The 27,293-nt window shown below is 46.8% G+C and overlaps 2 protein-coding genes across 2 annotated transcripts in view; one reads left to right on the forward strand and one right to left on the reverse strand.

Annotated features, from left to right (window-relative positions):
• LOC130402393 (semaphorin-3F-like) overlaps nucleotides 1–8,516 on the forward strand; it is a 63,326-nt gene extending 54,810 nt beyond the window's left edge. Inside the window, exons 14-20 of the mRNA XM_056606538.1 lie at nucleotides 1,025–1,113; nucleotides 1,474–1,515; nucleotides 2,262–2,419; nucleotides 2,948–3,015; nucleotides 3,247–3,380; nucleotides 4,634–5,065; nucleotides 8,427–8,516. Of these exons, the coding sequence (XP_056462513.1) occupies nucleotides 1,025–1,113; nucleotides 1,474–1,515; nucleotides 2,262–2,419; nucleotides 2,948–3,015; nucleotides 3,247–3,380; nucleotides 4,634–5,065; nucleotides 8,427–8,516 (1,013 nt within the window). The remainder of the gene's footprint in view (nucleotides 1–1,024; nucleotides 1,114–1,473; nucleotides 1,516–2,261; nucleotides 2,420–2,947; nucleotides 3,016–3,246; nucleotides 3,381–4,633; nucleotides 5,066–8,426) is intronic.
• Nucleotides 8,517–14,947: 6,431 nt separating this feature from the next.
• Nucleotides 14,948–22,705, reverse strand: LOC130402394 (caM kinase-like vesicle-associated protein). Its single transcript, XM_056606539.1, has 11 exons — nucleotides 22,611–22,705; nucleotides 21,354–21,485; nucleotides 20,022–20,096; nucleotides 18,619–18,757; nucleotides 17,727–17,847; nucleotides 17,119–17,194; nucleotides 16,548–16,684; nucleotides 15,921–15,999; nucleotides 15,718–15,805; nucleotides 15,248–15,364; nucleotides 14,948–15,118 (listed from the first exon to the last, which is right to left on the reverse strand). Exons 1-11 carry the CDS (start codon nucleotides 22,703–22,705, stop codon nucleotides 14,948–14,950), a joined length of 1,230 nt encoding a protein of 409 aa, XP_056462514.1.
• Nucleotides 22,706–27,293: the final 4,588 nt, after the last annotated feature.

The raw sequence follows: 27,293 nt of genomic DNA on the forward strand, positions 1-27,293 counted from the left end.
TGGTGGAGGGGGGCAGGATTTAAACAGAAAGGGTGAGATAGGCTGCGGGGGATGGCGGATGGGAGGTTATTTTTCAGAAAGTGGTTTTGTTGGGATAACATCAATCCATCACCTTAATCCTGCCCACTAGGGCCAAGAGAGACGAAGTGTTTGTCCTAAAGCTTTAAACCTCTCTGTAGCGTGCAGGGCTCACACGTACAGCACACCGGCCCTCCTGTTGCTCCTGCTCCTTTGTCCCTCCTTGAATCGGGTGGGGGTGTGGAGGGGTTGTGGTAGAGGGGGAGACTAATGGGCGCGCGTGTGTGTGTGTGTGTGTGTGTGTGTGTGTGTGTGTGCGTGCGTGTGTGTGTGTGTGGTGGCTGAGGACCGTCCGTGGCACGTCCCAGCCGGAGGAATGTGTCTTCTATTCAGCGCACTGTCGGAGGCAGGCATTCAGCGGCGCGCCGGGGGGACGCGGCCCGAGTCATAATACCTCTCAGGTAGCCCCCCCACCGCCCGCGCCCGCTGGAATGCAGAGCGAAGCGGCCCAGCCATCAAACAGAAAAAAATCTTGGTTCAAGGAGAGGTGGCCGACTGGATCCTCTCTCTCTCAGCCCCCCCCCCCCCCCCCCCCCCCCCCCCCCAGCCACCCAGAGAGGGGTGCCTGCAGAAGGGGTCCCGGCGTGAGGTGGGTGGGTGGAGGGGGTTGGAGAGCAGGTGATGGGAGAGCTTTGTCACGGTGCTGACAGCGTTTAATGCGGAGATCCCTCTGTGTGAGGCGGGAGGTGTCGAAGCTGTCGAGGGGCGCTGTGAGTGTGAGGCAGGGACCACAGCGAGGAGGCCCCGATGAAGGGGCCCCTGACAGGGATAAGACCCACTGTACAGGCCGCTGAGAGGGGATGGGCGCAGGCATGAGGGCGCAGGCATGCAGGAGGACGTAGATTAGCTGGCAGCCGGTTCCGGGATTACAGGCGGGTGTGAGTGGTAGTCGGGTGTGTGTGTGTGTGTTTGCATGGCTGACGGTACTGTGTAATGTGGTCCACAGACAAGGGGACGGTTCAGAAGGTGATAGTCCTGCCCAGGGATGACCAGATGACTGAGGAGCTGGTCCTTGAGGAGGTGGAGGTGTTTAAGGTAGGTTTCTCAGTCGGTTTGACTTGGTTTTGTCTATATTTCTCTCTGTGTCTCTCTCTCTGTCTCTCTTTCTCTCTCTCTCATTCTCTCACTTTCTCTCTCTTTCTCTCTCTCTCTTCCTCTCTTTCACGATCACTCTCTGCGCTCTACTTTTCATTTTCCTTTCATTCTGCCGTCTCAGTATTTTTCTCGAACTTCAAACGATCGTTTCAGCCCCCCCCCGTCGTCGCCCTCTTTCTTCTTCTTCTTTCCCTGAAATCCTTTTTTCCCCCTCTCTCCCTCCCATTGTTTTTCTACACCCATAATGACTCTCTCTCTCTCTCTCTCTCTCCCTCTCTCTCTCTCTCTCTGTGTCTCAAGGTCCCCACGCCGATCACTACGATGAAGATATCATCCAAGAGGGTAAGCCTGGTCTGCTGAACACATTACCCCGACCGCAGCCACAGGTCGGCCTGTCTTCGCCAGGGATAGAAAGCAGGGCTACAAGGGGGAGGGAGAAAGAGATGGCTATAGCGGTACAGGTGCAGAAGCCATCACTCCCCCTGAGCCCCTCAAGGAACCATATGCATGTCTAGGGCTGGGGAGCGGGGAGCCAGAAGGGGAACATGGGAAAATACACGATCGTTGTTGGTGTTGTTTCCTTGTCTCTCTTGTTGATTACAACACTTGGCTCTCCTCGAAAACGGTGACATCATGAGAGAGATGGAAGGGGGGGAGGGTCAGGGGGGTGCTACCGCTGTGTGCAAGACTGTCAGGATGATGAATTTACAATTGCAGATCATAAAACACGACAGGGGTTGCAGCCAGAGGGTTATAAACATCAGCCTCCAAATGGAATCAGCTTCCAATATCCCTCCCCAGCCGTACAATCTTCTGACCTCATTCCCATCCAGCTTATCCCACCGCCGTCCCTCCAATTGTCTGCATTTCCCATAACCACACACGTATATATAATTGAGTACTGAGCTTGCCAACACCGCAGGACACCTTGAGCTATACTTCTCCGCCTATAAAACAGGCTCCTCCTAGCCTTCTCAGCTCCTACCGAACACCATCCAAATTTTTAATTTTAGGTTGAATGTCCAACACAAGCGCGCTGCTGTCTCCGCGCTCACCCCCCTGATCTTCTGTGTTTTGCCCCCAAACAGCAACAGCTGTACGTGTCGTCGGTGGAGGGCGTGACCCACCTGGCGCTGCATCGCTGCGACGTGTACGGGGAGGCCTGTGCCGACTGCTGCCTGGCCCGGGACCCCTACTGCGCCTGGGACGGAAAGTCCTGCTCCCGCTACTCCGCCTCGCAGAAGAGGTAGGCACCAGACGCATGGCCCCGCCCTACACCAGCCCCGCCCCGATACCCTCCCTCCCTCCGCCCCCCCGACTAAATCCCTAACCCGTCGACCCCACGTTGGGACCCCGACGACGTGATCTCTGGTCTGCCTGGTGACGGGGGTTTGACGTGGCTGGGCATGGCCTGAAGGGGAAGGAAGCCGGTCTGTTGTTAGGAACGGCGGTTTGCGCTGTTGGAATGGCATCCCATAATGTCTTTAGTGTCATGTTTGGACTGGGGGCTGTATTACACATACAATGTGAGCATGTGAAAAAAAGGTTAAACAGCAGGGGAAGTCATTTACCTTCAGAAATAACTTGATTATATCTATATATATATGTATATATATATACATATATATATATACATGCATACAGGAAACTGGAAAATATTCCATGGGATGGCTCGCTGAATGGCTTCATGTGTTTCTGGATGGCTTTGAATGGCGTGCGGTTGCTTTATAATATTTTCTCTCCTTATTCGGCATCACTGGTCTGACCCCTCCAGACGGAGCCGTCGGCAGGATGTCAAGTACGGGAACCCCATCCGCCAGTGTCGCGGCTTCAACTCCAACGGTAACGGCAATGAACCGAGTGGCCCGTCGTCTGATAATGATACAACACACCATAACAAAAAGCATAACAGACGTCTGATAATAATACAAGCGCATAACAAAAAGCCCGCTCTTTTGTTAGCACCATTCAGGCATCTGTACATCACGTACAAGATGACAAAAATGATGTTTGACCATTGCCACAACCGTGGAAACGTCTCACTATTTTCGTCGTTTCATGTCTTTGTTGCAGTGAATAAGAACACGCTGGAGATGGTGCAGTACGGGGTGGAGGGCAGCAGCACCTTCCTGGAGTGCCAGGCGCGCTCCCCGCACGCCCTGGTCAAGTGGCACCTGCAGAGGGACAACAGCGACCGCAGGAAAGAGGTGAGCCCCAACGCCCCGCTGTGGGCCAGGGCCACTGGAGCCCGAGGGGAGGGATGAGGGGGGGGGGATATCCAAGCTCAGCATGTACTCCTGGGCGGTGCGTTGGAAAGATGAACAGCAGGCACTGCGCTAGTTGGCTAGGGTGTTGGAGTCCCAGAAGAAAGGTTCTTGGTCCCTCACCCAATGTACGTAGTCTATGGCGATCCTTCAGAGGGGCCCTTTGTGAATTCTCTGTTTTTAAGGGCGATACTGATCGGGGTTGTCAAAATAATACTAATTTAGCACTTGGGCCTTTGTGAAAAGACATTTTGTAAAGTACATGTACGGCGAGTCACTGTTATTTTGTTCACAAAGTCAGAGCTGACCGACGCATATTGATACCGAAAGACGAGAGTGCTGTGTTGCCGTTGTTTATATTCGTGGCAGGTGCGCTGTTGCTTAATGCTCTTCGGCAGAAACCGTAAAACTAAGCTATTTGACAAATGACTTTGGTCACAGATGTCACCAATGTCATTTGAAAGAGCTTGATGGTTTGATCACCCAGCCCGGTTTTGTCTGTTAAAGTGTTTCATGCCCCTGTGAGGGTGATGTAGTCGTATCAGAGGCTTGAATTGGGGTTCAGGGTAGTTTCTAAGACCCCGACTACACCTTCCCTCCATTGTCCTGCCATTGGTGTTTTTCCCTGTGTGCTCTTACAGAGATAGAAGGTTAATCATTATACATTATACCACTGAAAAACAACTAGTGCTTTAGGCTTTCAATCCACACACCTTTTAGACCAGCCCTTAGCTTCCCTGTCGTCACCAAACGGACAGTCAGAAAGGCATCTCATAAACCGGATGACCCTGAGGCGCTGATTCTCGTTCCGTAGTAAATCTATGTGGTGTATGGCAGCCTGTCTCCTATTGACTGTTCAGTCCCTGAGGGCCGGTCCTGGGCTTGGCTGTGTTGATACGCAGCACGTCTCCTTCTGACCATAAATCTGTCGTCACCTTATCACAATCCTGCTTAGGGACGCACAAAAGAACCGAGAAGAGGGGGAAAAGAGGAGGCCGTGTTCAGGGTTGGATTCGGACGAAATGGATTGTCTCAGAGTTTGCGTGTTAAAGGAAGTGGCCAAAGAAGGCAGGTCCCACCGGTGCTGCGGTATCTAATAACCTGTCTGGTGCTGTTTCCCCCCCTCTCTTTCCCCTCACTACCCCCACCCTCACCCCAACCCCCCTGCTCTGTCCTCCGCCGTCGGCCCCCTCCAGATGCGCTCCGACGGGAGGATCCTGAAGACGGAGCAGGGCCTGCTGCTACGCTCCCTGCAGCCGTCCGACTCGGGCATGTACCAGTGCACCGGCACCGAGAAGAACTTCAAGCACACGCTGGTGAAGATGCAGCTGGTGGTGCTGTCGGGGCGGGCGGTGAACAACGTCCTGGTGGAGGGCGGGGGCGGCGCCGGGGGGGGCCCGGGGACGGCGCTCATGTCCCCCAACGTGGGCCCCAACGCGGGCCAGTACAAGGACCTGCTGACCATCCTGAGCCAGCCGGAGATGGGCCTGATCAACCAGTACTGCCAGGACTACTGGCAGCTGGGGGACCCGCTGCTGGGATCGCTCAAGGCCAAGGACCTGAAGGAGCTCAAGGAGCAGAAGAAGCCCCGCAACCGCCGGCACCACCACCGCGCCCAGGAGCAGCGGGCGGGGGGGGGGCAGGAGGAGGAGGAGGAGGGGGGGGAGGAGGAGGACGGGGGCGGGGCGGTGGAGACATGAGGAGGCCTTTCCCTTCTCCTCCCTACATGTGAATCCCAACCTGTCCCCGCCCCCTTGACCCCCATCACACACCCTCCCCCCCAGCCCGACCCAACCTGTATAAAAGCAACAGACTCGATGACATTAGCAACGTGAAAAAATAAGAGATCAACTCGACACACCTGGAGAAAAAGAGAAACAGGAAAAAGAAGCGTAGGAATAGAATCCCACAGCAACGCATCCCCGTCAACAGTAAGATATATGATACACAGTATTTATTGTAGGTTGTATATAGTATCATTCTGTGGATTTTCTTTGTACTTATAGAAAAAAAAATACATGCTCTTTATGTATAGTACCTTTTGGGGGCAAATATTATTGTTATTGTTGACGTTAATTATATTGTTGCTGTTACTCAGTCATCCGAAACATCCCCTGCCTTCACTCACATCACGGACGATGTTGGCTTTTTTTTTGTAAATGGGCTGTCTGGTCTGTGGACCGTTGTGAGTGTACGACAACGAGAAGTCTCTAAGTATTGTGGGAACTGAACCTGGAGAGTCTGGGGTCGGCAGCTGGGAGCTCTCTCTCGCTCTCTCTCCCTCTTTCTCTCTCCCTCTCTCTAATTCTCTCTCTCTATCTCTCTCTCTCCCTTTATCTCTCTCTCTCGCTCTCTCTCCCTCTATCTCTCTCTCTTGCTCTCTCTCTCTCTCTCTCTCGCTCTCTCTTGCTCTCTCTTTCTCTCTCTCTCTCTCTCCCTCTCTCCCTCTATCTCTCTCTCTTGCTCTCTCTCTCTCTCTCTCGCTCTCTCTTGCTCTCTCTTTCTCTCTCTCTCTCTCTCCCTCTCTCCCTCTCTCCCTCTATCTCTCTCTCTTGCTCTCTCTCTCTCTCTTGCTCTCTCTTTCTCTCTCTCTCTCTCTCTCTCTCTCTCTCTCTCTCTCTCTCTCTCTCTCTCTCTCTCTCTCTCTCTCTCTCTCTCTCTCCCTCTATCTCTCTCTCTTGCTCTCTCTCTCTCTCTCTCTCTCTCTCTCTCTCTCTCTCTCTCTCTCTCTCTCTCTCTCTCTCTCTCTCTCTCTCTCTCTCTCTCTCTCTCTCTCTCTCCCTCTCTCCCTCTCTCCGGCTCCTTATTGTCTTTGACTCTGTGCCAGCGCTGAATAATCCGAAACCCTCCAGGAATTAGTGTGACCCGACGTTGTGACAGTTGAGACTTTTTTTATTTTAGCACAAGGGGATATGCAATGGATTCTTCGGGTTAAAGAGGGGGGGGGGGAATAAATGCAACGTCTCCAAAGGTTTCCACATCTTTGGGCTTCTCATAGATTACGGGCATCTTCATCTTTATTTGTTGTTTCTATTTAGAACTGGATGAAAACATTTCAATCTCAATTGCAAGATTAAACTGTTCTTTAGCTCAAAAGATAGTTAGGCTATGTCGAAAAAATGACATCACAATTGCAGACGGCCTGGTATTTTTTAATAAATCAGCTCTCAGCTTTGTCACATACATGCTTCACATTTACATCTACAAATTTGTACAAAGGGTATTACAATTCAAGCCAACAGAGGATTAGGAAGCAGACCATTTACAGTTCCTTAGCATTCATAAACATGTTCCGGTGGGGCCAAGGTAAGCAGGAAATACCTTGGCAAGGTGCATTTTAAATAAAACCCAAACAAACTTAAATTTAGATAAGGATGAAAGCGGACCCGCATCTGGTTGTGGTGTTAGCTCTGAGCACTTAGCAGCTCTCCTTTACCTTTCAATTTCCATCCTTTGATGTTCATACGTTGGAAGAAGAAGATAAAAAAAAATGCCCAAACACACAAAAAAGAGCATTGTAACAAACTTGTGTGACACTAACCAAAATATTGGGAAGCTGGCTTTTCATTGTGTGCATGAACCTGTATTTGTACTGTAATTCTGACGAGTCCTTATGTTATGTCTCTCTTTTACTGTTATTTTCTTAACGTGTACAGTATGGTCAAAAGTCAGCTCCGTTGTGCAGAAAAAAAGAGAAAAGGTAAAAATAAATAAAAAACACAAGATGGTGGAGAAGATAATGCTTAAACTAAAGAGTCTCATCACAAACATACCTCTGTCCTAAAGTGAAGTGTGTTTATACAGATTGTGTTAAGGTACATACAGCTAATACTTTGGAACCCCTTGGTCCCCTAATGAGAAGAGAGGGCTGGGGTTCTGCAGAGTACTTTATAAACACAGTATGGTTTCTCTCTAACACTGTTAGAGTCTATAGAAGCCTCTTGGTGAATGGATCTCTGTGCAACTTTATTATTACAAACTATAAACAAGGGACTGTGTGTTCTCTCCCATAATGCATCACAGGCACTCCTTATTTCTTTCTGAACCAAGGGTGGAGCGAGCAGAAATGCACAAATATCAGATAAATATATGAATAAATAATAAGCACAAATAAGTAAATATAACAAAAAGACATAAAGGAATGGTTGTAAAAAGTTTTTCTGTGTTTTTCAAGAAGTGTTTTGAATTTTTGAGTGTTTTATTTTTTATTTAGTATTTTTCTCATTATCAGTGGACAATTTCTGAAACAAAGGAAAAAACCTAAATGCACAAAAGGTGATGTTATTGTAAATTACTTTCTCTCCCTTTTTCCATTGTTGTTGCCAACTAATAAATTAAAGCTCTATATTTTATAAGAATGGAATGCTGCCCCCCCTTCATTGTTATTGGCCTGATAATGGATGTTCTCCATGTTATGCCCAGAAACACTCTGCATTGTTGGAATAAAGTTGTATCTGTTCAAAAGATATCCATGAACATTTATGTGAAAGTAAATTGCAACCAGTTCCAACGGTTTCTTTTTGCTATTTCTTTGCCTTGCATTGTGATAAATGTACCACGGTATTGACTAGGATACGTGGTCTGGGGACGGAAAAAGCACCCATGGTTTGTCCACTCAAATCAAGGAGGAGGCGATCAATCGAGTTCAATGTCAGAATTCACAAGAAGCAAATATTATAGATTAAAGTAGGATAAAATATAGACAAGAAATTGCCATAAAATCGATTATCCATATTATCTCGGAATAAAATCGCATGATGCAAATCTTGATGGGCTATGTTTCGTCCCTCTATGGGGAATCGTACAAATCAGATCAAAAATAGTTATTATAGCAATGACTGGGTGTCCCAAACACACCCGACCACACCTTCAGGTAAAGACAAACCGTACCTCTATGCCTTTGTCTTCTCGAGAAACCCAGGCTGTCCCTCCAGCTGGTTCTCAAGTGTGGCCCTCAGATGTTGTGTCACTGTGATGTGTTGGTGGTAGCCCACCTTCTCCCTTCTCTACCACAGGTCCCTGGTGTTTCACAGGCTTCAACGGACCTTCAGGGACATCTTGCTTCCATCTTGGATCTAAACACAAGCTGTGCGGGGGGAACTGAGAGGGGGAACTACGCATTCAGTGCCCTCCTGCCAGCAAGCGTTTAGAACCAAGCCGGCCGCTAGAATAATCAAGGCCCCGTTGTGACCCTATGCAGACCTCTTCAGTGGACCAGACTCCTCTCAAACCGTGGATTCTGATACAGAGAAACCACGACCAGACACGACTAGTCGCTTCCCGGTTCCCAACTTATATCTCCAACAGAAATCAGAGGGGTACTTTCAAATGGAGATTTCAGCTCCTTTCATGTTTGTGTGTGGCGCAAGCAACCACATAATTGAACCACGCGATGAACCCACAGCGAAAAGGCCCGACGTGACATCCTTCTAGTATCTGATGAGAGGTGCCCGCTCACACTATCAAACACTGTTCCTCTTAATAAAGAAGTTCATTATGTTGGCAATAAAGGCCTCGCATCAGGCCCATAGACCATGACCATTTCATACAGCGGTGATAAGTGAGGGGCATGGAATTCAGCTGGGACTTATCGGAGAGTTTGATCAAGCTGCCAATCGGTGCTCAGCCGACGGGATGGCATTTTGTGGGTATCCACCATCTGTGAGGGCCATCGTGACTGAGAGGAGGACAACCACACACTGGCTGTACTGTGGCAGAACGAATGGGCTTTGAAGCCTGCAGACAGCCGTCCGGCGTGACGTGTTGTAGCTGCTGCTTTGTCCCCAGAAGCCCCTAGGAGATCCACCCAAGACCCGCACCCTGGGACTGTTATACTAGACATGCTCCAATGAAAGGTAGCCTACTACCTGCATCTTACATGTAGGCAAAGATTTATACTATGAAGAACTTAAATATTCAGATGAGACATTAGAGCGTTTAGGGTTTGGATAGGACCACCACTGAAATCTGAAATCATATTAAATTGGCAAGGCACTAACTTACAGAAACTTATAAAAAAATACTATAAAATAATGTTCACTAAATATATTTATAGATGACTTTGACAGATTATAGTAGGGCCTAACCGATGATTTTAGATTTTACAGTCAGTCACGAACAGGGAGCAAGATTGCCCTCTGCTGGTTGCTCGCTGTTTTGTTTTCCAATTCACTTATTGGTATCAACCAACAGGGGGCAGTATATACCAATATCTATTCAAAAAGAAGCAAGCAGTAGTAAGATAGGCCTACATGATGCGAATGTCGCTGCCCTTTGACCGTCATGGGCGTTCTTGTTTTGGTGAGTATTATACATAATATATATATTGTTTGGATTAAGAAAATTGTACTACTATCCACTAGTACCTAATTTTTGTCTGTAATTTTTGGTATTTAAGACCTTGAAAGCCCTTAAACCAATAAAACATAGGTGGGCCACTGAAAAGAGAAGGAGGGGTTGCTATTAACCGATGAGCAGAAATTCATAATTGGTCAGCTCTCATGAATCATTGTATAAGGTTCAGGATTCAAGCCTAGCATGAAGGCTATTACATGGATTATTGCCTAAAAATATGATATTTTTAATTGATCCAAAATTAAGGTAGGGTAGGTATTCGTTGTATAATTTGTTGACATATTTGTGGAAATGTGTTTAAGACAGCAATCCATAAATCAAATGCTCTTAAAAATTAATTATATATATCCATTAACTGTGGCTGTTGCCGGCCTTGTAACCCAGTAAAATCATGTTTTTCAGCCAAGATGAAACAGTTGGGAAGACCTACCTGTCTACCTGCCGACCTGAGCACACTCTGTGCACCCATTGGGCATGACTGCAGTCTTCCACAATACGGCAGACCTTTGGGTAAAGCCAGTCCTGTGTTCTGGGGGAGTGGCTCTGAAGGGAAGGACTCCAGCTGGTTTCTCAAAATTGCTATATTATAAACCAGATCTTGGAACTCATTCATTGGAATCAGATTCATCTCAATTGTTACTTTTTGATTGTTGTTGTGTTATCTTATTAGTGTTTAATCAGATTCATTGCACTCCTCGGTTCCACCAGTAGCTAAATCCATCAGATTCATCGCTCTATTATAAAAAAAAAAAAATTGGTTTAATAGGTTTTGGTTATGATGTAGTTATCTGAAATCTTCAATCTTAAAAATCGGTGTCTATAATAAACAAGTCGGAAAAAAACTACTTAATTGCTAGAGACTGTGTTAGAATTCTAAATGGTTATTTATTATTCTAATGAACCCTATTCAGATTAAGTACTTAATAAACCGCTTATTTTCCCTGTCGGGCTCCCTGTCCCTATTATGACTTAAAAATCCACAGCACACTACCTCCTACACCTCTGATGCCTGAACAAAGGATGAACATCCCCTCATACTCTGCCTAGTCTCTGCATGCACTGGTCCCAAGCTACCTTACCTTATCAGACGTCTATAGGTGTTCAGCCTTCAGTACTGCAGTCCATGCTCATTAGACGCCCCTCTCCCTGGCTGTTTGATCGACTATTGACGTAACATTCTGATACGTATATTGACCTTTACTAGCATTATAAATATTGATGTGTGGGTTTGGGCCCCTCATGGCAGTGGGCCCCTGGGAGGCGGCCCCGGGTTTACCAGGTGGATAATACAGGATAATACGGTTATATGTGCCTGTTATCAGCCACGTGGATCAGAGTTACTCTCTTAAGGATAATACAGGATAATTCAGTAATATAGACCTGCTTTCAGGCAGGTGGGCAGAGTTACTATCTTTAGGATAATACAGGATAATAGTGATAATAATAGTAATGTTGGCATGCTATCCGCCACATGGTTCAGAGTAAAACCCTTAAGGATAATACTGTAGTATAGCAGGCCTTTCTTTTAGGCACAACGGTTTTAGGCACGCACACACATACAAACCCAAGATGATCCCATGCTAGGCTGCGCCGTAAACAGAGGCACGGCATCCGCCATGGAGGAGCGTGAGTGAAAGGGGGAGAGAGTGTTAGAGATGAGAGTGGAAGAGCGAGAGAGCGATGTAGGAGAGAGAGCGAGGGGGGGAGTGAGAGAGAGAGAGAGAGAGAGAGGGGGGGGGGGGTTGTACCACATGCAACACAACCCCCAGTGGGACCTTGACGTAGTGTGTGTGCGCCGTGCGGCTCCGAGGAAAGCCTCAGCCACTGAGTTCACACATGGGTTCACGCCCCAGCAGGGTCACTGCTAAGCTGCTGCTAATGTAGGGAGCAGCGCACAGATGCCCTTCCCTTCTGGGGCTCGAAGGGAGACCTCATCCTCCCCTCTGACAGCGCCCATCGGCCTCCCCACGCTCGCTTCCACCTCGCCAATGCTGTAAGACCATGAGGGCTTAAGGGTTAGGGCTGCTCATCTTCCAGGACTTGGGACCCACAAGCCTAGTACAAAGGTGGGTCATTTGGTACCTGTAGACGTAAGATGATGGGTAAGATGATGATGATGATACCGGGTTCAAACCCCAATGTGGCATTCTACCTGTTGTCTCGTCGTTGAGCTAAATAATATTAACAATCATGAATTTTCATTTCTGTTGTGCATTCCTAGGACCCAATGCGCTGAAGGAACAGCACTTTGTGTGTTAAAAGCAACAACGTAACCAGAACATGAAACAATCACGCCCAGACCCGACTCCTGAACCGTGCATTTGGGAGTGTTGGATAAAAGTGAATGTAAGAATATAAGAGCCGGATATCAAACCGGCGCAAAAGAAGCAAAGGCACAGGAGAAAAGATGGACGGCCACGGAGGGGTAAACAGAGGATTTCAAATTTATTTCCATCAAAGTCATCATCAACTCAGGGATACAGAGCTTACAAACGTGAGAGAGGGCCGAGGGGGGAGCCAGCGGCCCTGGGGAACATTACAGCGAACACAATACACACACCGGTGAAGGTGCGGAGGCGAAAATAAACAGACACAAAGTACCAACTACAGGGGGCGATGCATCAGGGGAACTGGTAGAAAGCGCTGCGCTACTGTGTAACAGTAGTTTATTTGCCATTTACACAAAAGATAATGAATGGCACGAATAGTCTACCCATATAAATAAAACATCTGGTATCAATCTGATTATAGCTGGTGTTAAACTCTTATGTTTTTGTTTGAGAAAATATAATTAAATGATACAATGTTATATTCTGAACAAAGCATTTAAAGACCAGCCGACCACCACGTCACCTGTATCGATCAGATCCTACTCGTAGTTTAACATACTGGCCTGTTTTATTCGTTACGGCATGACTTTGTTTTGCTCTACAGTACAATTTCCCAGGAGTATTTATTATTTATTTATTTTTACCCAGGAACACACATTTCTAAAATATACATTTCTAAACTCTTAACGTGGGGTTGTCTGAAACCAGACTAGGAGTCTTTTAAACATTTTATTTGGAAACTGAATAAATAATAGGTTTATGGGGAATAAAGCTAGTTGCATTATCAACCAATATTTTGTTGTCGATGCAGAGAAAAGTCTGCGTTTGGTGGTTCACCCAAGTCAGGTTTAATGTTCAAAGAACATTAAACCTGACCTATGACCACTGTTCTTCCATCTTCCACACCCATCTCGGCTACTCAAACCCTTCATTAGATTTACAGAGCAGCCATAAGTTACTCATGGATAGCTACCTGGATTGGGGCGAGGGAGGTCAAGTGAATTGACAGTTGGTCAGAGACAACACAGTCGTACGTGGACGTAAAGAGATCGGGAGTACACCAGGGAATCACAGTTTCCACAGCCCGTTGGGTATTGCTCAATTTACTCTGTGGCAGATGACAGAGAGAACTCTGCAGCTATTTATTGGAGGAGGAGGGGCCTGGTGGCCCATAGAGTCGAGCACTATTAGTCGTTATTAGTCGTTATTACCATCATCAAATATATAGCTTGAAATAAAGAGATAAAGATAAACAAACCGACAGAGAAAACAAAAGAGAGAGATAGAGAGAGAATAAACGGTCAACATAATTATTAATCCATCAATAAATGTTTAAATAAAAAAAAGTAAAAAAGGCTCTATATTTTATAAATTAATAAATTAAAGCAGAAATAAATAAATAAAGGCAAGTAAAGCAGAAATAAAAAAAAAAGTGTGTTTGTGCTTTCATGTAGATCACATTGGAGCATACCTCTGTAAATATCTTTTTACAATGTAACTTCTACAAGTATATGGCATTATAGTGAATTAAACGCATGAATAATAATCACTATCGTCATCATCATCATCATCATCATCATCCTCGTAGTTATAACAATTAGAAAATAATAATACATTCAAATGAAAATTCAATTAAAAAACAATGTGGTTTCGTTGTGAAAGACTAAGCCTGCTGCTGATCCACACAGATGAGCTACACATCCAATGTAATGCATAGAAACTACAATGTAATGAAAGACTATTCTTCCTATCAATTTACGGCAGTAATACAGTGTGGGTAAAAAGCTTAATGTACTGTAGGCCTCTGATATAAACCTCTACTGGGAGCAAAGACTGCTAGGCCTACAGAGAGAGATAAGGTTGGCACAGAAGAAGAAGTATAAGACCTTGTCCTCTACTTGTTGTGTGGAACCAACTCAGAGCATCCTGATTCACCAGAGTGCTTTTTGAATTTAAAATCAACAGCAAAATGTCAATATGCATGCTGTTTTGGCTACTTCTACAAAGGTCTCTATTTACACAATCTTACAGCAATGTGGTTCTGTCCTGAGCATGAAGCTGGCAAAGAAACGCAATGTGTATGTCTGTGTGTGTGTGCGTGTGTGTGCATGCTTGCGTCCGTGCATTCGTGCTTGTGTGTGTGTGTGTGTGCGTGTGTGGGTCTGTGTTTGTGCGTGCATGTGTCGGTGTGTGTACTCGCATGTGCGTGTACATATGTGTGCAGGCAGGACATCAACATGAAGAGAAACTGTATTGTATATTATGGCACATTATTCAATATTCAAAAGCAAAGCAAAGCTGATAAGTAGAAACCCAACAGAACTAATACTGCAATAGCAAGACTGAGAACAACTGAGAGATAGACTCAATAAAAAGGAATCTAAGTTGTTCTACTTGACACAGTTACGTCTCCCGGTAGGGAACACCAAGCGTGTAGCTCTACAGCCGACCGTAATGCCCCTAACACATCACATCTCTAGATGTACCACCGCCACAAGGTCGTATTAGTCAAGACGGAAACAAACAGAACCACAACAGGCCTTAATCGGGGGAGGACTGTCGGTATGAAGTGACAGAAACGAGTCGGAAATAAAGGAGAGCAAACACAAAACGCGACAGTCACAGGAGAGAGCTAGGACGGCTTCCCGGAGATGGAGCTAATGGAGCTAACGCTGCAGGAGAGAGGGTGAGAGGGGGTGGGGGAGCAGAGTCTGAGCGACCATGCTAGCAGCTAATTTACAGTGTGCAGGAGGTAAGTAGAGGGGGAGGTTTTCAGGCGAGGCCTCTACCCAGAGGGAGAGAGAGATGGGGGGGGGGGGGGGGGGACTAACCCTGCTCGTCCCCAGCCTCAGACTCTGCTGACAGGGGGGCCGCCGCGTCTCCGTTGCAACGCGAGGCGGGCTCAGCTCCGCCCGGCTGCTCTTGAGCGCGCGCCCCACCGGCCTCCACCTCGGCCACGACCGCTTGCGTCGGTTCACTGCTCCCCCCCGCGCCGCACTCGGTTACCGCGATGACCGGGGTTGCCGCGGTAACCGGGTCAGTGGTGGCGGTGGCGGTGGCGGTGGCGGTGGCGGTGGCGGTGGCGGTGGCGGCTGTGGCAGGGGCCTGTGCGTCTGCTGGCTCCACCTCCACCGCTGTGGCCGCGCCTGCGGACGTGGTTCCCTCGGCAGGGCTGGCGGCCCGGGACCCGCCCTGCTCCGGGGCACGCAGTCGCTTCATGATGGTGGTTACCCGCACGGCTTTCTGGGGGAGGAGGAGGAGGAGGAGGAGAGGAGGCAACTCGACTCTGGCAGCAGAGGCAGCCACCACACAACACACTACAATGTGAATTTGGATGACAGGGGCCTTTAAAGGCCCCTGTCATCCATTATAAGGTGTAAAATAAAGAGGTTACTTCTGTGTTAAAAAAGGATTGCCAACACTTCATAGAGTTGCCCCAGAAATGCAAATCATATAACAAGGGTTCAAAAAATGGCACTAGAATCCTCGAGAACAGGGTTAACATAGAATTAGAATGTACTTGATTGTAAACTACTTGTATTTTACCTCAAGCTAGTGAGTGTATATAAAATGCGACCAAAAGAGCTGAAGTCTACCTTCCACTTAGCCTTGGCAAAGTTCTTCTCTATCTGAGCGCAGACGTTCTCCTTGATGTTCTTGTCAGAAGCCGCGCCCCCAGAGATCCTAGGAGGAGACAGAGATGGAGTGGATATAAGAAGGCCTTTGTTTGTCCTTTATTTGAATGGTTTCAGTATCGAGCTGCAGAACTCCCAGTCCCCCGGGGGCAGTGTCCACCCACCACTCGTGGTTAATGGCCTCCTGGGCTGTGAGTCTCTGGTCCTGGTCCACCTCCATCAGACGAGCCACCAGACTCTTAGCTGTTTGAATAAAACACAGACACACACACACACACACACACACACACACACACACACACACACACACACACACACACACACACACAAACACGTGCATAAAACACATGCTTTTGCACAGGAAGACACATGCACACACAGTAGATACACATACACATGCATGCACAGACAAACACGCACACGCACACACACACACACACACACACACACACACACATAAAACACATGCTTGTGCACAGGCAGAAACATTCACACACAGTACATACACAAACAAATGCATGCACACACACTAACACACACACACACACACACACACACACACACACACACACACACACACACACACACACACACACACACACACACACACACACACACACACACACACACACACACACACACACACACAGACACACACACTAGATCTAATGAAGTTTATTCATGTTGCGGAAGATTTTGCACACCACCGAGAAAAGGAGTTGACGCGGGTATGAAATGTGTACCCAGCAAGCTGCCATGCGTGCAGCATATTCATTACATATTAACGCTACCTGAATCAGAGATGTCATCCCAGTATGGGGAGTCAAACTCATAATCTCCCGCCAGAATCTTTCTGAATAGGTTCTTATCGTGGTTTTCATAATCTTCTTCATCAGTTTCATCGTAGAACGGAGGGTTGCCCGACAGCCTGAGGAAGGCAAAGTTAAGAAGGAGATAAGACATGCATTCAAATAATAAATTATACAAACACAGTCCACGTATCGAAACTATTTCGGAGGAAATTAAAGCGTGGTTGCCTGCGTTATAGCGCTGTTGTTGTGTGAATTCACAGTCGATACAAATCATTTTAACTCCTCTCACGCCGTGTGCAATAGCTACCGCTCTTTAGAAGTTATCTTATCACTCTTCATGATCCTGAACTTGTAATTATATGAAATCTCATTGTGGTCGTTAAACCCACATAAATCACATCATGACAGAGAGCCCCGCTATATGAACTCCTATCGCCATCCATCTCAATAGCAATATGCGTCCTTCCCGCCGTTACTCATCGCCTCTGAGACCACGGCAGCGGCGGCGGCGGCGGATGTAGCACACGAGACGGGGGTGAGGAGCACTTACAGTATGTACATGATGACGCCCATGGCCCAGCAGTCCACGGGCTGGCCGTATCTCTGCCTGCCCACCACCTCGGGCGCTGGGGGGCACAGAGGAGCGCAGAACAATATAACAACAGCTAATAACGTCTGACACTCAATAACCCAACAGTGCTAGACATCCTCGGCAAAGGTTCTCATCAGAGAATCTTCTTATGGAGAAGGGGAGAGGGAAGGTGTAATTCCAACAGCGGGTCTGTCTAGCTGCGGTGATAGAGCGTGATATTAACACAGTCCCAACGGGGCCACCCATACTCATTTATGAACTCATGTTTTGTGCTAGCCAAAATAATTGGGAAATTATAATAAACGCTTAAGTTAACAAGATGTTGGTGTTGTTCGTTAATTATGTGTGCAACTTTATCCTGAATTCATTATTGCTGTAAGTCTGTTTGTACAGCGTTTTGAGTTTAGGAAGAACATATTATGATTATTAGAAAGGGGCAAGAGAGGTGTAGGAAATTTGAATTCAGTTAGAATACATATTTTATAAATAGTCCATATCTATATAGGTCTTTGTATTAGGACTTCCTAAGGACGTGGTGATGTGTGGAGGTGAGGGCTGCTGTTTACCCAGGTACTCCGGGGTGCCGCAGGGGTCTTTGATCAGGCCGTTCTCCAGCTTGGCCAGATGGAAGTCACTGATGACGATTTTGGAGTGCTTCAGCCGGTTGTAGTACACCAGGTTCTCCAGCTAGGGGGAGAATGTGAAGATGATGGCACAGAAGGGCGCAGAAATCCCTGAACCCCTCCCCCAAACACCAAACTCTAAACCTAACCCCAAACCCATACCCAAAGCCTTACCCGAAAACCAAACCTAAAACCTTACCCTAAACCCAAACTCTAAACGTAACCCCAAAACCAAACCTAAAACCTAACCCTAAAACTACACCCAAAAGCTAACCCTAATCCCAAACCCAAAAGCTAACCCTAAAGCCTATATGTTTTACATAAAATAAATGTTCATCACTACCATTCGTCTGGTATATTGCAATATGTCCAGGCACACAAACTCACACAGTAGTATGACATTGTACTGATATTACCATCGGCATATTACACATAGAAGCTGTCTCATGCTAACAATCTACGCTTTCATGTTATTGTAATAAGCCTAAGCATTTACCAAACGGGATCATATCTTGATAACATCAATAAGTCTTAATGTCGAAATATATATAGAGTACAGTATACAGACAGAGTTGTGGTTGTTAAAATTGTGTGGGTGTCTGTGTGTGTGTTTGTGCATGTGTGAATGCGTACGTGCATCTGTGTGTGTGCCTGCATGCATGTGTGTGTGTGAGTGCACACGTGTATGAATGTGTGTGCACAGGTGCATCACTCACTGTGCGTGCCTACATGCATGTGTGAGTGGACACGTGTGTGCGTGTGTGTGTGTGTGTGTGTGTGTGTGTGTGTGTGTTTGTGTGTGTGTGTGTTTGCACGCACGTGTCTGTGTGCGTACCTTCAGGTTCCTGTGTACAATGTGGAGGGAGTGGAGATAGGCCACGGCCTCAAGGACCTGCCTCACCACGTTGCTGGTGTCCCTCTCTGAGTAGTAGCCCTGGTCCAGGATCCAGTCGAACACCTCTCTGCCCGTCGCCCTGGGGGAGCAAGGGACTGTAAGACATGTGGACCAAGCTTCACGACCTCACCCGTTGGTCCTAAAGTGTTATGAAGCCTTAGATTGTAATTTACCGAACAGCAGAAACAATCCATATCTGGCCCATTGAGGGCCATCTTACAGTGGTCTGTAACCAAGGCTCATTAATAGTCAATCCTTAATAACAATTGAATAAAATAATCAAGCGGGACCACTTGAAATACATAATATGAAGATGAGCTAGCAACTGCGAGCCTTACTAAATTAAGTTAATATCGAGTGGCTATGTGCTCAAGAATGAAATCACAATTTTATCCATTGACTTAGAACGCGTTTGTCGCTTCCGCCAAGGTACCACAAACTTGGGTGGAAAAAGAGTTGTGGAGGAGGACGAACATTAAGGTACATTAAACAGAGGCTTTAATCCAAAATGACTTTTAAGTGAGGATGATAAATATCAAGGCATGCAATCAGAAGGGCTGCACGACCGAGTTTCTTAAAAGGTAACTGGACAGAGTGCAGAGTATCTATAGGAATCAGAGAGACAAGGTCAGTAGATATTTTTGTTACATAATTTTATTTTATTAGGGCATAAAAGCGGAATCTCAGTACCACTCAGTTTATGAGAGGTTCTGTAAAGCAGGGGTTCATCAAAGTTCATGTTTCTTTATGCGAGGCGAATGTTTCCGGCTTCTTAAGGCTACCGGCCTCTCGTGGACTGCCTTACATGTGAAAATCATGGTTCATCTGACTCTGGTCCCGAGCAGTGGGTATGTTGTTGCCGTGTTTTGATAAACATACCCTAGGAATTCTAAGAGGACATTCTTAGAACATTACATAACAGCTGTATTGGCAGATTCAATTCAATTTTGCGTACGGGTGTCTGCCCTGTCCTCGGTTTTTTCCCTGACGACTGCAATTCGCCGTTCACACGGATCCCTCAGAGGGGCAGTGGAGATGAGTGCCGCACATACGGCATGCAGTGCTGCACATAAAAAAAAAAAAACGAGAACACGGAGAGAGCGGGAAGAAGCAATTGTTTCTGAATACAAAATGAGCTCAGTTCTGTTCTGAGACATTTCTCATATCTACAGGGCCTGGGGCTAAATCAACTCTCTCCCCCCCCCCCCCCTAACACCCACCCCTCCACAAGTGCATAATCAACAGTCTTGCTACTGTATAGCCGCCTGGCAGCACGTGGGGTGCGTTCTCCCTCCCAGCCCGACCACCACCGGGATCCCCCTGAGACCCATTGAGAGACTCACAGCTCCAGGAAGAGGAAGTATTCTTTTCTGGTCTCGTAGACGTCCACCAGCTGCAGGATGTTAGGGTGCTTCACCCTGCGCCGGGAGAGGGAAAAGGAGCGAGAGAGAGAAAGAGAGAGACAGAGAGAGAGACAGAGAGAGTGATGGAGGGGGAGGGGGGGGTGGAAGGGGGGAGAGGGCGATACGGAACGGGGAAGGGGAAGAGTGAGGGGGAGAGAAATGGGGAAGAAGAGAGAGGGAGATAGAGGGGGAGGAAAGGAAGTCAGGGAGTTGGGGACAGAGAAGGGGGATGAGAGAATAGAGGGGTGGATGGAGGGAGATGGAGAACAGAGAAATGGGTAGAATTAGAGAGAGAGAGAGAGAGAGAGAGAGAGAGAGAGAGAGAGAGAGAGAGAGAGAGAGAGAGAGAGAGAGAGAGAGAGAGAGAGAGAGAGAGAGAGAGAGAGGGGGGGGGGAGATAGAAAGGGAGCGAGAGAGAGAAGAAGAAAGAAGGAAAATAAATGTGTTTTAGATAAGTTGAATCAGTGCGTGTGATCCATATTAAAGGAAGCCAAGACAACAATAAAGTGCTAAAAGAATGAACAGACCCAGAGAATAGGGGTTTAATGACTGCCCTTGTTCAGATAGCAGTGGGTGCCTGCTGTGTGTCTCTTGATACATCTAATTCTGCAACAAGAACAGTCATGGGGTTCCTAAATCACAGAGCAGTTAGGCATGTCTTTGACGCTTCTAGCGAGAAGAGCTCCTATTGAATTTCACAATTGGAGCTAAGCTGCAAACACACATTAACACAAAATAACCGGCGGTATTTGGTAATCAACCGTCAATAACAAGCTACTCTGGCTCGTTATCAGGCCTGTTCATCAGCCCTTTGGAATGAGGCATCAGAATCCTTCCAGACTCGTCTAGCAGGATTTTAACAGAAAACAGAACTAAGAGGGTCACAATAAAAGACAAAACATCATTAAGATGCAATGCGTTCACATTCCATTAGCTTCCCAGATGCATCTACCAATGTTATTTTTGTGTCGTCTGCCACCTGTAAGAAATTATTGGCTAAGACCCATGTTATGCTAATTTGCATATACTCCTATGCACGCCAATGAGCACACTGGCCCGACAAACGTGGAAAGAATACTTGTTGGAGCTGCAGGCTTAATGATCACTCAGCTAAATGGGTTTTTTAAAATTTAAGTACAACGTTAAATGGTTTCCAGTTGATTTAGGTAGAAAGAGATGGACAGAGCTGGAACCTGACATGTATTAATAGGACCCTGTGAATGAGGAGCTCTCCTCTGAGTCCAGTTATGACAGTAATGAATAGAAACGTACATTTTTAAGATGAGAATCTCATTTTTCGCCGCCTTGCGAACTTTCCTCCCGTCCTTCTTCAGGAACTTTTTACATGTGTACATTTTCAGCGTGGTTTTGTCCTTGGCTCTGAAGATCTCACAGAACTCCTCTCTGAAAAAAAGCAATGTGAAGCAGCATAACTCACACTTCATGAAGCATTAACAATATTCCTCCTCTGGGACACAGCAGTCGTACTATGTAACAGCAGAACGTCTGGGGGGGTGACGGCACAGAGCCTGGGCCGGAAACCAGGACGGCAAGGGTCCGAGTTACACCTTGTTTCCAGTTTCGTTACGTAGATTTAATAAATGTACATGGTCTACATGGTGTTCAAACATTGACAGAGATTTGTTAGCATATTACCACTGCATGCCGAGTTTGTGTTCATAACAAATATGAGGCGAGAGCATGTGACACTTTAACCGAGATTTGAACTCGTCTAGAGATTACAATATTCAAAGCAATTTTTCCTCAGCATTTAAACTCATTAGTATTCAAATATACAGCAGTGAAGAGAAAAAATTGGACAATTATTTTGACTTTTTTTGGGGAGGGGGGGGGGGGCAGAATTATGCTACAAGCATGAGTTGGTTGTAGCAAACTAAAAGTATTAAAAATACCATCTTAAAATGTTGAAAAAAGTTATTTAAATCTGAAGTGGTCATAATCATTTAGAAAACGATATTGATATGCATGATTTACTGGTAGGATTTCATTTTGGCAAATTGGGCCTAAAAATAACACCACTTCCCTATCCATAACCAAGGCAGGGACACTAAAAACTGAAGTTGGATCCCTGGTGTTACACTGTGTGGCAGCCTGTTGCCCCCTGCATGTTTGGACTGGTTGATTATGGAGAAATCATTTCCCAATGGGGATTAATTAAGTGTATCTTAAAACACCAGGCTCCTCTGATAGTATTTCTACTGTGTTGGAAATAGAAAGAGGATGAAGACGGATAGCCCGGATGTTTTCTTGTTTATCTTACAGGTTGGGCCACCTTGTTGCTATAAACACCGGTACAGTTGGACCTGTGGCAGCTGTTACATAAACCAAACAGGACAGCTCATCGCTGGCTGTGCTTGCCCGTGTCTGCCTTGGATATCTATGTGGGAATGAGGATGTTTTACAGCCTACTCAAAGGAAAGCACTGAGGCCGTGCTGAAAATGTTGGTCTTGGTAACTTTGCCAAAAGAGGTTGGTATATATTAGGTTTGGTGATAAGATAATACTTACGATTTGACAATCTGTCCCAGATCATATTTATCCGTCACCTCTGTAGGACTGTTATAATCCTTCTTCTCTCCGATTGTTAGGCAGCCAAATGGCATGGCTACTCCTGACCTGGGGCGAGAGACAGAAGGATACACAGGGAGAGGAGGTTGGGGGAGAAAAAGAGGGAGAGAGAGAGAGAGAGAGAGAGAGAGAGAGAGAGAGAGAGAGAGAGAGAGAGAGAGAGAGAGAGAGAGAGAGAGAGAGAGAGAGAGAGAGAGAGAGAGGCAAAGAGACACGTGAGAGAGGTTAAGAGAGCGAGGGAGAGAGAGAGAAGGCAAAAAGACGAGTTCAATAAAACAGAGAGAGGCAAGATGGGCGAGATAAGTGTGAGAGTGCCGAGGGACTGGCTGGAAGTGTGGACTAACAAGCTCCATAAATCTAAGGCAGTGTTGTGTTCTGACATCCAGCATCCCACCCAGCTAATGATGTCCCCCTCCGCTCCGCCTCATCCCGCAGGCTGCAATTTCAGGTGATGACTCGTCGGATGTGTACCGTAGCGGACAGCCGCTCGCTCCAGTCGTAAAAAGGAGTTCCAGGAAGATAATAATAAAAAATAAAAAAACACAAACGAAGAAGAAACGCTGAAGCAGCCTTTCAAAAGTTTTCAACGAACGCCCTCCCTTTTGTACTTCATAGTACGGCGTTAATGAAGGGTGTGAAATAAATACCATGGCAAATAGTGTGTGTGACACACAAGCTGGTTCATAGGAGGTAGGGGGAGCAGAGAGAGAGAGAGAGAAAGAGGGAGAGAGAGAGAGAGAGAGAGAGAGAGAGAGAGAGAGAGAGAGAGAGAGAGAGAGAGAGAGAGAGAGAGACAGAGAGAGAGAGAGAGAGAGACAGAGAGAGAGAGAGAGAGAGAGAGAGAGAGAGAGACGGGCGATGACGAGATGATCCTCAAGACAGACACTTGGCCGAGAGAGCATCAGTGGTTATCCAGTGTGTGAGGTGAAGAGGTTGATCAGGTAGTGTGTTCCACCCCCTACTGGCTTTCACATGGCAATCCTCTGCAACAAGTGCATCACCCCTCATCAGGAAAACAGTGAGTAATTACTGGCCAAGCAAGGTCTCCCAGGGCTCAGAGTGTGGAATTAAAACCACTTTAGGAGCTCTGCGTCGACACCCGCTCACCTCATTGTCAAACCTCCCCCTCTCTCTTTGCTCCCTTAAACAGCCAGGGGAAGAATTGGAGGTTTGACTTTACTAAGGATTTCTTACTGAGGGTTAAAGGTTTATGCTCTGGAGAAGGATAGAGTTTTATCAGCTGCTTGTACAGACAGAATCCGGGGTGCCATTGGTGAATCAGCTGGAAGTTTCCAATGACAACACATTCTTTCTAGTAATAGCAATTAAGACAGTGTGCGTCATCAGTGTGTTGTCGTGTGTGTGTTTTTGTGTGTGTGTGTCTGTATGTTACCGTACAAAAATTGGAGTGATTAAAATCAACTTTCAAGGCAAAGCATATCAATAAATACATTAAATACATAAGTAAATAATTAAATAGCACAAGCCATTGGCAGTTACATCAATAGTACTTTGTAGTACTTTGCGTTTAAAAATCTGAAAGCACTGAAGTGTGCTTTCAGATTTTCAGATTTTCAAACTGGCCTGATCGGGGCTTAGCCTTTATGTACCAGCAGAACATGAATGTCAAGTGACCATTTGCATAGGAAGTGCTCCCACAAGCTAATTTACCCGTAGGTGGTATGAGGTTTAAAACATCTTTCCCTCCTAAGCAGACATCTGCTCTTAATCTAAACTGGCAGTCTGCATGACTGATGTCCCCATATAAAGAAGCCTAGAGAGGGAGAGAGAGAGAGAGAGAGAGAGAGCTAGAGAGAGAGAGAGAGAGAGAGAGAGAGAGGAGAGAGAGAGAGAGAGAGAGGGAGCGAGAGAGAGAGAGAGAGAGAGAGAGAGAGAGAGCTAGAGAGAGAGAGAGAGAGAGCTAGAGAGAGAGAGAGAGAGAGGGAGAGAGAGAGAGAGAGAGAGAGAGAGAGAGAGAGAGAGAGAGAGAGAGAGAGAAGAGAGAGAGAGAGATAGAGAGAGAGAGAGAGAGAGAGAGAGAGAGAGAGAGAGAGAGAGAGAGAGAGAGAGAGCGAGAGAGGGAGAGGGAGAGAGAGAGAGAGAGAGAGAGAGAGAGAGAGAGAGAGAGAGAGAGAGAGAGGCTAGAGAGAGAGAGAGAGAGAGAGAGAGAGAGAGAGAGAGAGAGAGAGAGAGAGGAGGGCGCAATAGCTAGAGAGAGAGAGAGAGAGAGAGGAGGGCGCAATAGCTAGAGAGAGAGCTAGACAGAGAGAGGGAAAGGGAGAGAGAGATAAAGAGAGAGAGAGATTTGGGACGATATAAGTGAGGTGGGAAGCCGTCCAACGCGGCACCCCATGAACAGGCAAGTAATCTAATCTTAATGATTCAACCAAGCCAGAGACGTCTCAGAATGGAGAGATAAAGCAGCCCTCTCTCTGAACTCTTCAGGGTTTTTTGAAATCTTAAATTAGGTCTTGGTGCGTTTTGTGGAAATATGCTGACATTACTCTGCTCACCCTCATTCTGTCTCTCTCTTCTCTCTCTCTCTCTCTCTCTCTCTCTCTCTCTCTCTCTCTCTGTCTCTCTATCTCTCTGTCTCTCTCTCTCTCTCTCTCTCTCTCTCTCTCTCTCTCATCCTCTCTCTCTCTCTCTCTCTCTCATCCTCTCTCTCTCTCTCTCTCTCGCTCTCTCTCTCTACACTCTCTCAGTCTCTCCTCTCTCTCGCTCCTCTCTTCTCTCTCTCTTTCTGTCTCTCTCTCTGTCTCTCTCCTCCTCTGTCTCTCTCTCTATCTCTCTCTCTCTCTCTCCTCTCTCTCTCTCTCTCTCTCTCTCTCTTCTCTCTCTCTCTCTCTCGTCTCCCTCTCTCTCTCTCTCTCTCTCTCTCTCTCTCTCTCTCTCTCTCTCTCTCTCTCTCTCTCTCTCTCTCTCTCTCTCTGTCTCCCTCTCTCTCTCATGCTCTCTCTATCTCAGTCTTTATCTATCCCTCTGACTGTTGTGGACAGGAGAAGTAAGATAAGGTCAAATCAGTTAAAAGATAAAGATAACTTAAGCTTTTGTATGGTCAGGTCAGTTCAGGTAAAAGTTCCCTCAAATCACTAGAATGTGTCCTGCGGTGTTAACTTCCCTCACTAACCGCTGGGCACTCGCTTCAAGCTTCAAAACGTTCTTCTCACAATCCTGTACTTTCTGCTTTCTGGACCCCTGCTGTGTGCAGGAGGTTCTTCAGTGTGACAAACGAGGTCCAAGGGTCCCTTCTCCAGTCATTCCTCCACCAATTTAGTCCACACCCACCGAGAAGTGGAAGTCTCGCAGAACATCCCCATTGCCACGGGCAACCACAAAGCACTCACCGCCTGCTGCGGACGTGGAGTTATCCGGCCCTGGCGAGCCGTGATCGATGGCTCCCGATGAGACCTGTGCCAGCCAGTGTTCATCTAAAGGATTTCTGCAAATGTTCTGCATTTGCACACAATGCAAATGCAGCAAAGACTTATGGGACAGAAGAGATGGATTGCGTCTTGTCACCTAGGGCTGGCCTGCAAACAAATGACTGGTGTTATGTTCCATCCCCCCCGCCCGTTTCCACTGCTTGATGAAATCAATGAGGGACTCCTTTAGTGCTGAAGGACCTTTGGGGGGATTAAGTTAAACGCAGTGCTGGTGGGACACTATGGCCGTTTAAACACAGCAGGGAGTGAGGGGATATTGTACCTGTGGTGGTGGGTTGCAGCCCGGCCAATAGGAAAAGAGCAGTCATCTGTTTAGGTTTAATAGTACTTATCTCTAGGAGAGAGAGCATACGCTCACACCAACACCACCGGGAGGCATCCCAAGGAAAGTCTGCTTTAAAGAATTTTAGACACTGTTCTACACACCTTCTTATCTATCACTCATCTACATATCCCTCCATCACTCTATCTATCTAGCTGTCTGTCTGTCTGTCTGTCTGTCTGTCTGTCTGTCTGTCTGTCTGTCTGTCTGTCTGTCTGTCTGTCTGTCTGTCTGTCTGTCTGTCTGTCGGCCTGTCTTGTCTGCCTGTCTGCCTGATTGTGTGTCTGTCTGTCTGTCTGTCTGTCTGTCTGTCTGTCTGTCTGTCTGTCTGTCTGTCTGTCTGTCTGTCTGTCTGTCTGTCTGTCTGTCTGTCTGTCTGTCTGTCTGTCTGTCTGTCTGTCTGTCTGTCTGTCGGCCTGTCTTGTCTGCCTGTCTGCCTGATTGTGTGTCTGTCTGTCTGTCTGTCTGTCTGTCTGTCTGTCTGTCTGTCTGTCTGTCTGTCTGTCTGTCTGTCTGTCTGTCTGTCTGTCTGTCTGTCTGTCTGTCTGTCGGTCGGTCTGTCTGTTGGACCATTTACACATTTAACGCCTATCCAGTGACATCAATGGTCAAATGTTTCTGGGAATGACTACATTTTTTGCGATTTTGAGATTATGGACTAGACCGCAATTCTTTCTATGAAGCAGAACTCTGTAATAGCAAAATAATGCGTGTGTTACTGTACTCCACTTCCTGAGAACTGCCATTAGAAATGGGTTGGGTATATTGTGATGCAGCACACTGTATTTACATCACCCTAGCGCCATCTCAATGGCATTGAACAAAGCAGCAATAACAGCTGTGTTTCTCGCTCTA

This window comes from Gadus chalcogrammus, chromosome 13, assembly GCF_026213295.1.
Source record: "Gadus chalcogrammus isolate NIFS_2021 chromosome 13, NIFS_Gcha_1.0, whole genome shotgun sequence".
NCBI classification, from domain to species: domain Eukaryota; kingdom Metazoa; phylum Chordata; class Actinopteri; order Gadiformes; family Gadidae; genus Gadus; species Gadus chalcogrammus.

What these genes read in the sequence shown, in the direction of transcription:
- LOC130402394 (XM_056606539.1), bottom strand. Translation starts at nt 22,705, where the DNA reads ATGCCATTTGGCTGCCTAACAATCGGAGAGAAGAAGGATTATAACAGT. An exon ending in GGATGACATCTCTGATTCAG is followed by an intron (nt 16,000 to 16,547) that starts GTAGCGTTAATA and finishes TTATTCAAACAG; the next exon opens with CTAAGAGTCTGGTGGCTCGT. An exon ending in GAGGCCATTAACCACGAGTG is followed by an intron (nt 15,806 to 15,920) that starts GTGGGTGGACAC and finishes GTCTCCTCCTAG; the next exon opens with GATCTCTGGGGGCGCGGCTT.